This window comes from Monodelphis domestica, chromosome 1 (assembly GCF_027887165.1).
Source record: "Monodelphis domestica isolate mMonDom1 chromosome 1, mMonDom1.pri, whole genome shotgun sequence".
In the NCBI taxonomy this organism is placed as follows: Eukaryota; Metazoa; Chordata; class Mammalia; order Didelphimorphia; family Didelphidae; genus Monodelphis; species Monodelphis domestica.
Genome location: NC_077227.1, coordinates 415,809,147 through 415,821,734, shown reverse-complemented (window position 1 = coordinate 415,821,734; position 12,588 = coordinate 415,809,147). Strand labels below are relative to the sequence as shown.

Below are 12,588 nucleotides of genomic sequence, written 5' to 3'. Positions count from 1 at the left end.
CAGAGAACCTCTGATGAACTTCAAGTACAAATCAATGAATAACATTTTGATTTTCTTTGTTTTAGTTACATTTTAAGTGATATAACTAATATATATAAATATGTTTTGTATGATTTCACACATATTCCTAGTATTTTGCTTGCCTTCTCACTGAATGGGGGTGAACCTGGAGGAAGAAAGAGAATTTTGAACTAAAAGTTTAAAAAAGAAAAGAATATTAAAAATAAATAACAAATTTATTATTAAAATACATTTCCAGATGCATGAACTTAAATGGAGAAAATAAAATACATATTTATTTCACATAATCTATTTCCTTTGTAATCCTATCTATTAATTTTTGACATTTAGAAATATTATTCTGAAAAGGCTCTTTAACCCTTTCAGATTGCCAAAAGTGGCCATCATTCACTTGCACACACACAGACACACACACACACAGACACACACACACACACACACAAATGTTAAAGACCTCTAATCTAGTACAACTTCTCATTATAGATGATGATATCACAGTTCAGAGAAATTACTGGACTTGACTAAAGTTGTGACAGTAAGTAGCAGAGGTACAATTTGAACTTGGGTCCTTTGTCTCCAAATCACTTAGTGTTCTTTCCATAGATCTAAGTCAAAAATACAGAGCTAGATTTGACCTTATTGATGATCTAGTCCACTCTTCTTACTTTACAATGAATTTTTCTTATTTTAGAGGTGAGTAAACTAAGCTCAGGAAAGTTCAGGAGACCTGCCCAAAATCTTATAAAAAGGAGCAACAGAATTTATATTCTCCATTGTATTTTGAGAATTTCAGAAAAAGGAAACCTCTAGAATTAATCCTCTTCCTCTAGGAAATCTGATATTTAGATCATACCACTTTGAACTAGAACTTTTTCTAACTAAAACCAAGGATAATCATTCTATCCAAACAATTTTAATGCATCAACAGGGATAACTTGGTACTGATTTCTACAGGAAAAATTATACACTTCAAATTTCTTCTTTTTCTTCTTATTTTTTTAAGGATTAATTTATTTCCAGAATTTTTTTAATGTGAACTCTAGATTGGAACTCTTTTTCTTTGAGCAACTCCTTTAAGAAAGGGAATGCCTAGATTAGATGAAATTTTTGGGAAAATTGTGTTTTAATGTAGTAAAAATGGTCATAGATCATGAAAGATGAAGAAAACTAAAAAATTCAACTACTTTAACCTCCTCATTTTATGGAAGGGGAAACAAATTCATAAAAAAGAAATGAGATGCTCAAAGCTTAGACTAGTTAATGGCTGTGCTAATTACTAGAACCTAGATCTACCTTTTTTCCCCTTTAGTTTCACATGTTTCCATCTCAGTGTTAAACATCTGTGATTGAAGTACTTGAAATTTAAAATACAAAGTTACCCTTTTTTTCTTCTGCAAAGTGGAAGGACTACATAGTGTCTAATATCCCTTCCTACTCTCACTACTATGAGACTCATTGCACTGTAGTAATGGAACTCAAGAGAATTGTCTATCCTTTTTTTCTTCTGCTTCCAGCATCAAGTGGGTGACACTGGCTGGCTGAACTCTTCTTCAGCTGCTCCTTTAGGATTCTTTGTTCTGCCATCTAGCAATGCTTTCCTCAGCCGTCTCCAAAACACATGTCTGCCCAGATTAGTGTCCTCCCATTCCAGGTAGGTATTTCGGTTTAGTAGCCGGTAGAGTTCCATCTGCTGTCGCAGCAGTGACTTTTCCACTTTCTGTAGAATGATGAAGATGATACCTGCCTGGCTGCTCAGAAACTGCCATGTTTGGGCAATTTCATACTCGAACTTGCACCAGCGGCTCTGGATAAAGTGCTCTGAGATCACAACAATGACCTTCCGACTCTTATGGAAACCTTCCTGGATGATATTGGCAGCAATGGCCACACCAGGGATAAAGTCTCGGTAGTGGAGGCAGAGTTGGAATGAAGGAACACCCTCTTCAAGGTTTTTCACTAATTCTTTCCTCACCCAATCCTCATCTTGACTAGAATAGATGACAAAGGCGTCATAGATGCTTTCCCCTCCACCAATATTTTTGCAGCCAGCAAGCAGCATCAAATGGAAATAGAACTTATAGACCAAGGCCAGTACCAAAAGTATCACTATAATTCCCAAAAGAGACACAGCAATGACTGTCTTTTTCATATGACAGGTTGAATCATCAAAAAGCTGCACAGAGATATCTTTCATATGAGAAGGGGTCTGGCAAGTCATTGGCTTAGATCTATTCAAGAGATGTGTATGCTCTTTCACCCACTGAAAGAAGATTTGATGGTCACAGACACAGTCAAATGGGTTGTCAGAAAGATCAATGGAAATGAGAGTCCTTGATAGTTCCTGTAGATTCTCTCCATTCAGGGCTGTTATGCTGTTAGAACTGCAGTTCAGGACTTGGAGGTTCAAAAGAGGCATGCAAATGAATGGATCAAAAGTCTGGAGTTTGTTGTGGCTCAGATCCAATACCTGGAGTTGATGGAGAGGGCTCATTGTCTCTTGGGATACTCTTTCTAGCTGACAATAGGAAATATTTAGTGAGACAAGCTTAGTCAAATTCTTGAAGATGTCATGTAGGATGTTGTCCTGGAAAGAGCTGCCAGCCATTTTCAGATGTTTGAGATTACTCATGCCTGTGAAAATGTTTTTAAATTTGACATGAGTGTTTGTGTAAGAAATATCCAGGTACCGAAGATTTATGAGTGAGTAAAAGGCAGGGTATTTATCGTGATCTTTCAGTATGGTATGTTGCAAGTCCAGAGATTCTAGGTTCTCTAAACCCATAAAGTTCTTAGATAAAGAGATATGGGCATTGTAACTCAGGTTCAAATATTTCAAATTGGGAGTATTAAATGTTTTATCAGAACAGCAGGACAAAACATTCAAAGAATTTTTGCTGAGGTCCAGAATCTGTAGATTGGGCAGTGCCAAATCAGACAAAGTGGTGAGATCTTTGTGGTGTGTTACCTTGAGTTCTTTAAGGCTGGGGAGAGAGATAGATGGCAAATCAGGCATTATATCAAAATTGCAGTCAGTTAATGACAAGGAGAACAACTTAGGAAATATGGGTAGGTTAGTTAGCTGATCTATGTCTGTATTAACCAGAAAGAGAACAGAAACATTGACTAAACATTTGAAAACTCCATTGCCATCTGAAGGGAATTGAGAAGGTTGAACCATCCGAAATTCACCAATGTCCACTTCACACAATCCATCTAGGATACTGCTCTCAAAGCTGGTCATTTGGATATCATTTTTGTAGTTTCCAAGGACCAACTTACCAACTTTTAAACCAGTCATTCCCTTAATACAAGCCTCCATGATTGTTGAGTTGTGAAAACTGCTTCTCAGCTTTAGTCCACTTAGGTGAATCCCCTTAAAGGCACCTGGATGGATATATTGAATAGGATTCTCAGAAAGATCTAGGGTAAGATTGGGATTCAGTTTTACAGGCTCCAAATCTCCATCAGAAATATTTTTTATCTGATTCAGATGAAGGTCCAGATGCTTCATGGAGCTGAAACTGGCAAAATAACTGGGTAACTGGAGAGAACTGATGGAATTATGACCCAGATGTAGCTCCTGCAGGGTTATGATATGTCCAATGGGGAAATCTTCTAAAGACATGAGATTTGTTTCTACAACAACCAGCTTCTGTAACTTTGGCAGACCATAGAAGGCTCTGATTCCCAGACTCTGGATTGGATTTCCTGTCAGGATCAAAGTGGAAAGATTATGCAGGCCCTCATAAGTGTCATCCTCAATCTTCTGAATATCACATCTGCAAAGAAGAATTGGGGTATAAAAGAGACATGACTTGAACAGAGGAAAATTCCCGGACAAAATCCTACCAACCCAGCTGCCCATACAGATGTGATACAACAGGTGAATGTGCCTCAGCAGAGAGATCAAACAGGCAGATATTGCTGGCATGGCATTATCAAATCAGATGCATGAGCAGACACAGTATTATCACACTGGCAATGCAGACAAACACACGATTATCACACCAGGCATATGGAGGTAGAAAACTCAGCAGAAAAAAAAATCACTTGAAGTCTAAACAGAATTCAGTGTTATAGTACTAAAAGCTGGGATGTGGAATGACTGGTGACAGATGATTTTGGTTAGGGAACAGTAAGATGTGGAATTTCTTGTTCTATGTCATAGATACAAAGCAATAAATTAGCCTGTGAATGATTTCAAAGACTACACTATAATTCAAAATTATAGTGTCTATAATTCAAAACAAAATAACTTACCTATCCAACCCTTTGCTTCAAGAAGTATGCAAGCAAAATCATTGAGAAATTTGGTAAATTAGGTAACAGATACTTATTTACCACTGGTGAGAGGCAACACTTTGTAATGGAAAATTAACTTGAGTGAGGAATTGGGGCCTGACTTTCAATTTTTCCAACTTCATAATTAACATTCCTGAGTGACCTTGTATATAATTATTTCTCTGTTCTATGTTCCAAGTCTCTTCCTCTGTAGAATAAGAATTTGTTTTTGTTGTTGTTGAATGATTTTTCAGTCATGTCCAACTCTTCATGACCTTTTTTGGGATTTTCCTGACAAAGATACTTGAGTGGTTTGCCATTTCCTTATCCAGCCCATTTACACATGAGGAAACTGAGGCAAATAAGTTGATTAGGGTCACACAACTAGCTACTAAGTGTCTGAAGCCAGATTTGAACTCAGGAAGATGAGTCTTCCTGATTCCACACCTTAACATAACTTAGATATTCAGGGTTCTAAGTTTCCTTTCAGCTCTAGCTAGAAGCTAGTGTAATGGATAGAGAACAGGAAGGCAAGTTCAAATTCATTTTCAGATACTTAATAGATTTGTGACTTGGGAAAGGCGCTTAATTGCTGCCTAATTTAATTCCTTCATCTATAAAATGGGAATAATGAGAAAACCTACTTTCTAGGACTGTTAAAATTAGTATTGCCAACATTCTAACTTCTAAGGTCCCTTTTAGCTCTGATCTCTTTTAGTCTAAGGTCTCTGTCCTGAAATAACCTATAACTTGCCTGTGACCACGTCCTAACCAAGACTTAAAGCCTCTTGCTTAACAGGATAGAGCTGTCCTCCAAGCTTCAGGAAACAAACACAAACACATTCAACTAACTCAAAGTACATCAAAACTCAGAAGTGCAATCTGAGGAAAAAAAAAAAAACACCTGAAAATATAAAAAAGAAGTGAGGGACCCAATTGAGGAATAAAGGAGTTAAGTGTTAGGGCTAGTAATGCATACAGATAGTTATTCCTCCAGACTTTGAGAATAGAAACATCTTCTTTGAACCATCTATACTCTTCCTTGTCATCAATATTCTTCCCTTCAATCATAACCAACTGGAAGAAAAACTTTCTCTGGAAGATCAACCTTTTCAAGTGAACACATTAATTTGTCAAGCCAAACTCTGTAACAACACATTTCTCAGATCAGAGAACTGCCCTACAACCCTACAAAAGCTATTCATGACTTTATATTAGTCCCTCAACTTTTTAGTTTGAATCAGAAATTTATACAACCAGAGCATATAGGTTCATGAAATCACTTAGATTGAAGGTAATTTACCTACCTTCTGGGCAAACAACAAAATCTTGATTCTATCTTGGCAAAGTTTCTCTCCTTTCCCTACTCTAATTTTCCAGTCTGACAGTACCTCTCACTAATTTATGCCCTCAACAACCTCATGCCTAAACCATTGCAGTTGTAATTTCTAAATTAATTTATTATCTTTTCTTCTGGCTCTCTGTCCCCTCATGCCTTCACAAAAGCTAAGAAAAATCACTTTAGTTAAAATATGAGTCCAATTACTGTGTCCCAAACCTACAATGGTTCCGTATTGTTTACAGGATAAGATACAAGTCCCTTAGATTGTTATTCAAGACCCTTTCCAATCAATCTTTAAATTATAACATGGCAAAGCAGTAAGAATATTGAACTCAGAGCCAAGGGGAATTTGGTTGCATTCTGTCTCTGCCACCACCTTCTTGTTTAAACTTTGGTGAATCACTACAGTTCTGTGGGTCTCATTTCCTTTTGGAGTAAAAGGAGGGAACTATGTTAGATGATTGCTAAATTATCAGGAGACTTGACTACAAATTGGATTGAAATACTTTCTGATTCTATTGAGAGGTCATCTAATTTCTCTTAACATCAATTTCTTTATCTGTAAATCAATGTAATACTATTCAATAGTTTGGTATTTGAAGTGTACATTATTAACCTTAGTGGCCAGCAAGAATGCAAATGACTATTATCTTCTACTACTCTCTTGCACAAGCTCTTCCTCTGGCACAGCTTATATTCCTTGAACTTGCCTTGTAGCTTCTCATCTCACACTATTCTCGTGAACTAGAATTCCCTCTTCTCCCCTTGCTGCCCTATTTAAATCCTGGAGCATGCAGTTACTAGCTTCATGATCTTGGACAAGTCATTTAATCTCTTAATCAGTTTCTTCATCTGCAAAATTGGGAAAATATTTTGTACTACTTGCCTTCCAGGGTTGATAAAAATTTAAAGTTATATAGAAAGATGAAGATCATTTAATCATTATCATTGTAGCATTAACATGATTAATTATTAATCACAATCTTTACTGCAAAATTATGCCGATCCTTCAAAGCTCAGTTCAACCAAAAGTGAAATCTTCCCACTCATACTACTTATTAGAATTTGTTCTTTGTATTATAATTATTTTTCCTGCATCTTTTATCACCAAAGTAGAAGAAAATGTTCTGAGAGATAGTCACTTCATTTATCTTTCTATCCCTCACAGAGCCTTGGGCAGAATAAACATGTAGAGTTTAAACTAGAAAGGATTTACAAATCATCTAGTCCAATTCACTAATTTTGCAGATGAGGAAACTAACACACTGACTAAACTAACATCACAAGGTTAAATGGCTTACTCATGATCATATGAAGAGTAAGTGGCAAAGTCAAGATTTAACTCTCCATTTTTTTAACTGTAGATCTTTCCACTATACTATTGTTACTGCTAATATTATCTGTTAAAAGCAAAAAAAAATAAGAAAAAGGGGAGAGAGATTGAAAGAGAAAAGAAGGAAGGGAGGAAGTAAGTGAAGCTTTATTAATGTTATGTTTTGCGTTTGGGAGTCTCCCTTTAAAGAATGATCTCTGAAGTGATAAGAATAAAATAAAGGCTCATTACCTGGACAAGTCAAGTATTCTCAATTCAGTGATCCTGGAAAAACTTCGTGGAGCCAAAGACCTCAGCGGGTTGAAGCTCAAGTCCAGTTTCTGGGTGGATGCAGGTATATCCATTGGGACTTTAGAGAAATTTTGGTCCATGCATTGGTACTCAATACTCGGAAAAACCTGTAGCATTCACAGAGAAGCCACTGGTGTTTTTATATAGGACAGTTATGCTTATTCTGACAACTTTCTTTATATCCACTCAGCCCAATCTGAACCAGAGGAAGTTAAATACCACCTGCCATCTTTTATATCTGATGATTGATACCTAGCTAGTGGCAGTAAACATTAAATTGAATATCTGTAAACTCATCAAGATATTTTTAACCAGCTTTGGTTGTCTTCATATCAGCATTTAAATGGAAAGTTTAAACTTTCTTTTAACTTATTTATTTTAATGAACTTTTAGAAAGCACTTTCTTCTTAATAGCCTTAGGAGGCCTCCCTTTACAGATGAGCAAACTGAAGCTCAAAATTCAAGTGACTTGTTCAAGGTCACACACTCCATAAGCAACAGAGCCTGATTTCAAACCCTGATCTTCTCTTATCAAATTTAATGTCCTCTCTACTAAAACATGCTTCCTCTTAAGGAGTTTGAGAAGTTTCTTATAGAAAAGACCCTCTTCTCCTAGAGTTCATATATTTTTATTAAGGTCTTCTTATATAAATCCCCTTCATTTTGATTGCATATGGCCAGCATAGATCTGTAAGCAAGGAGCTATGGATTCTGTTTGTGGTTCTCTGACAGAGAATACAAGTAACCTGAAGCCATTTCATATTTTGAGGCCTTCCTGTCTTCATTTGTTAATTAAGGAAGATGATAATGAAAACAATCAAAGGTTATTTTAAGGAAAGTTATTTATATCATCTAATAAATGTCAGGTGGTTTTATTGTTATTAGTGGTGGTGCTACTAATATCAATACTTATGTTAGATGCTTGTTATTTTATTTTACAGCTTAAGTTCAATAAATGGAATTCAATTATGGCATAGAGGTTGTGACTTTTGATATTTATTTTGATCAATATCCCAGTAAAAGGCAAAGAGCCCTGGCTTAGACTGGGCTTCATGTGGTTTCAGCTTTGTTGCTATAACTCATTATAGGATCTTGGGCAATACTAATGGGTCTTAATTTTCTTTACTCTTAGATTGAATAGGAATGAACAGGATAATACCTAAAATCTCTCTTCCATCTCTAAAACTCAAGATACTTAAGTACAACTCCAATATTCTATGACCTGGCACCTCACACGATTCTTTCTGTGGTAGCATCTAACTCAAATATTCAATATTCTATGAACCTAGTAAGCTCTGAAATTGTATAATCTCCTGCTTCTTCCATTTCTGGAAATGGACTATCCATTCATTTCACTACCTACTGCCTTCTTAATCATTGCCACTTGTGTGTAAGTAATTAAATAATTTATCTGACCAGAATTTCAAAACTGTTTTCATTTCTGGACCTGTATTATGTATTCCCTTGCTTCATGCCCTATTACCAGCTGAAATTTTTCCTATATTCCAGCATGTTTCCATTTCCTTTGATCCAGATCACCCCATACTTTTCTAAAAGAGAGAGAAATGGAATAGTAGAAATAGCAATGGATTCAAGAAGTAGAGGATTTGGGCCTGAGCCTTTAGGATTTCATTTATAAGCTATGTGAGCTTCAGTTCTATAAGGTTCAGTTTTCCAAATGTGATTCAAGGTAATAATGATCCCAGTATAAAGGTAACATTATTTATTATGGTTTTTATAAAAAGGTAGTAATGCCTCCCAGGTATAAAGCAACAGGGTTTAAGAAATTAGGGGGAATTATTTTCCTTAGGAAATCAGAGAGAAGTCTTCAGAGAATCTGAAGCAGTCAGAGGAAGGCAGATTAGTAGAAAGAATTCTTTCTTCTGAGGCTTAAGAACCTGAGTTCCAAACCTAGTTCTGCTATTTACTATGTTTGTGAGTATATGTAATATAGTTTTCTTCTCTGGATCTTTGTCTTTAACTGTAAAAATGAGGAAAGTGGGACTAAATTATCTTTAAATGCCATTTTAGCTATAAATCCTATGAGTTAATGTGTTTTTGTCTTTCTTTTCAACCTTTAAGCTATGGTGTCAAGCATAAAAAATCTAGGCTATGCAGCAGTGGGAATCAGTGGACCCAGAGTCAGATGACATAAGTTTGAGGCCAGTTCACTAAATACCCTGATTTAGGGAAAGCTATTTCTGCTTCTGAATCTATTTCATCATCTCTAAAATGGGAATATTAATACTTACATTAGCTATACCCTACCTTACACTATTTAAAACTTCACAGTCTAGTTATTGAATTTGTATAAAACATGGTGCAAGAGTAGTGCATTAAATGAATGTAGGCTGTTTTTATCAATATCAATGATATTCAGTGAGTGTTACTAATATTTAGCCATAAAAATATGATTTTTCTTATAATGTATAATGCATTTTTGAGGGAAAAAGCACTCATTGTACTTTTATTTATCCTATCACTGATATTGTTTCCATGGGAACCCATAAATACTTATATAGATAATGTCAATGGGAAAGTTATATTAAAATCAGATTTTTATTTTAAAAACTTTTCAAAAGAACATTGAAAAGCCAAAAGTATACCTATATCTCACATGGGGTCAGTTTGGATATATGTGCAAAGAACAAATCTTTAGCTAATACTGAGGGATCTTATATGGGGAACCTTTTACTTTTATAAACTTGGTAATATAACCAGAGTAGTTTCTAGTGAACAAACAAATACAAGAAATCACATGTGTGCTTAGCATATAAACTGGTTGTTAGTAAAGAGACAAAACAATTAATTCTATGAGCCTTAGTCTGTTCTTGTAAAATTATTCTTTTATATCAAATTTTGCCTAAAAAGATTTCCTAGCACTTTAGGATGCAATATAGTGAGAATATAGTAATATTATTCCCACTTGTCTTTTCTTAGCCCTAATGTTCATTAAAAGAAAAAAAAATTCATGGCTAGATGCACACATGCAGCAAATGTTTATCTGTTTTAATCATTTGCTGTATCCTTGGTATTGTTGGCTCCTAGGTTCCAGTGTGATGCCCTCAGCTGGAATCTACAGCTGGAATCTACTCCTTCTAGGAAGGAATCACCATGGTAATAGCCTTGAAAAGGGTCAGGAAACTTCCCAGAATGGCAGACATTGGCTGTTATGATTTCTTTTGCCTATATTTCCCTGCCACTTTCTTACCTTTTCCTTCTAGAAACTCATATTACCCATTATAGGAAGAAAGTCCAAATGTTTCATGGGTGGAAGTTATTAGCTTTCATTCAGAAATGACAGAAATTTGAATGCTCCGAGCAGTTATTTCAATTAATCTTCTTAACTGCAACTTGGCTGCCAGTAATTTTTTTTTGGTGGAAAAAGGAAAATGGGGGAGGAGGATTTGAGCAAGAGGAATTCAGCATCTGAACAACAGCTTTTTCCCATTTTAATTTCTTTATCAACCCTTGCTTCTGCTTGAAAGCTCTATGAAGTTTTGAGAAACTTGTTGAATTTTCTATGATCATCATTCCATAAGCAACTCTATAAGAAAATGTTAAGAGACAAGATGGTCTCTAAAAATCTCTTCTACTTCTAACCCTCTATGTTCTGAGGTCCCTTCTAGCTCTGACATTATCTGTTCAAAGATGCCTCTCCTGGGTCTGACAATGAAGTTTCTAACATTCCGTTTCTTAAGGCCCTTTTTGGCTTGGACATGAAAAGATCCCAGGTTTTTATCTACATATAGCAGTGTGGTGAGGCATAGGGAACACAGCCCTCAGATTCCCTTGGAAGGGGAATATAGTCTTGGCATAGGATTCTAAAGGAACCTGTTAAACCAGTGTGCAGAAAATTAAAGTAAACATCAACTAAATTATTTTGTCAAACCTGCTCTTGAGCATTTTGTTTATGACACAATGATCGCTGAATCTACTAAAATGTTTAATGTTTATACTGCTTGGTTTCTGTGTGAGCACACACCTGGAGACAGACAGGAATTAAGGGTTTGAATCTGGGCTTTACTTCATATAGTCTATCCAGTCTCACAGCAAAAGCCAAGAAAGGTCTTCTTGGTATCAGTAACAAAATCATTTACAATAGCTTGTGACAAAGAGAACTGGGATGGGGGCCCATAGTTTAGAAGAACAAACAACTAGGAGAAAAAAAAAACAAAGTTAAAATAGAATTCTGAAGTCTTAACACTGTCCCATAGCTCTCAGAGTTTCTATTGAGATCACTGTGGGGTTGAGTGTCCATCAATTAGACAAAACCTTTCTGACTTTTAGCATCCTGGGCAAACCTATCAACCAAGATTAAGATAATGTTTCTGCTTCTGAATTTTTGTGACATTGTACAGTTCCTAGCTTTTTGTAAAGTAAACTGGATCCAAGATTGCAGACTCTTAAAGTGTTAGCTCTAGAGGGAAACTTAGAACATAAAATGCTTAATATTAAAAGGACCTTAGAGATCACCTAGTCCAATTCCCCCTGAGGTTAAAACTGAGACTTAAGAGAGAAAAGTTCTTGCCCAGTGTCAAGCCTCTGCTTGGTGCCCATGCTGGGAAGTCGTAAACGTTGTAAATGTTTCTCTCTCTCTCTCTCTCTCTCTCTCTCTCTCTCTCTCTCTCTCTCTCTCTCTCTCGTAAGATGAGACAATAGAGAAGCCCTCAGAGGGCAGAGTAAGTCACTTATAGCACAGTATGCTCTAGTACTTACCTCTAGACAAGAGTGACAACTTCCAGGGTCTGGGCAGGAAAAGAAGGTTGTGGCCATAATCAGAGCCATGACCATCCAAGGGACCATCCTGGCATTTTCTGGAAGTAGAGGTGGCAATATGAACACATGGCAAGCTGTACACTCTTGGGCAAATCTCTCTTGTAAAACACAGGGCACTCTTCCCCAGACTATGTGCCCCACAGCAGTGAGTATGCAAACTGGAGCAGGGTAAGTAAGGAGTAGAGGAAGTGAGAGTCACCACATTAACATTTTTGACATTGTTTCATAAGTATTTATCTTCTCTGGCTTGAGAGAGGAAGTTAAAAGCAGATTTTTTAAAATGTGAGTGCATACTAGTGGTTGTGATAGCTTTAAGAGGAAGTTGGCTCTGATCCCAGGAAGTCATCTGATAGCCTCTTGTTTTGATGAACTTGGGGAAAAATCTGGGTAACAAGAGAACATTACGGAGAACTACTGTCTATTGTGAGACCAGTTTTCTAGTTGAAGCTTGTTAGTTTAGTCATTCAACTGTGGCAGACTCTATGTCACTTCATGGACAAAGTCCATGGGGTTTTCTTGGCAAATACTGGTGATTTCCTTC

General features: G+C 36.3%; 1 protein-coding gene across 3 annotated transcripts; it reads right to left on the bottom strand.

Annotated features, from left to right (window-relative positions):
• Positions 1–217: 217 nt before the first annotated feature.
• TLR4 (toll like receptor 4) lies at positions 218–12,318 on the bottom strand. 3 transcript variants are annotated; one of them, XM_001368732.4, is made up of 3 exons: positions 11,988–12,318; positions 7,209–7,375; positions 218–3,800 (listed from the first exon to the last, which is right to left on the bottom strand). In XM_001368732.4, the coding sequence occupies exons 1-3, from the start codon at positions 12,072–12,074 to the stop codon at positions 1,538–1,540; spliced, it is 2,517 nt and encodes an 838-aa protein (XP_001368769.1). In that variant the 5' UTR covers positions 12,075–12,318; the 3' UTR covers positions 218–1,537. The 3 variants fall into 3 exon arrangements, with proteins under 3 accessions (XP_001368769.1, XP_007474609.1, XP_007474610.1); XM_007474547.2 differs by lacking the exon at positions 7,209–7,375; XM_007474548.2 differs by lacking the exon at positions 11,988–12,318 and having other exon boundaries at positions 218–3,729; positions 7,209–7,280.
• Positions 12,319–12,588: the final 270 nt, after the last annotated feature.

Bases quoted from the DNA above. Each gene is read 5' to 3' on its own strand.
- TLR4 (XM_001368732.4), bottom strand. From the start codon at position 12,074: ATGGTCCCTTGGATGGTCATGGCTCTGATTATGGCCACAACCTTCTTT. The intron at 7,376-11,987 runs GTAAGTACTAGA...TGAATGCTACAG, and splicing joins GTTGTCACTCTTGTCTAGAG to GTTTTTCCGAGTATTGAGTA. The intron at 3,801-7,208 runs GTAATGAGCCTT...TCTTCTTTGCAG, and splicing joins AGAATACTTGACTTGTCCAG to ATGTGATATTCAGAAGATTG.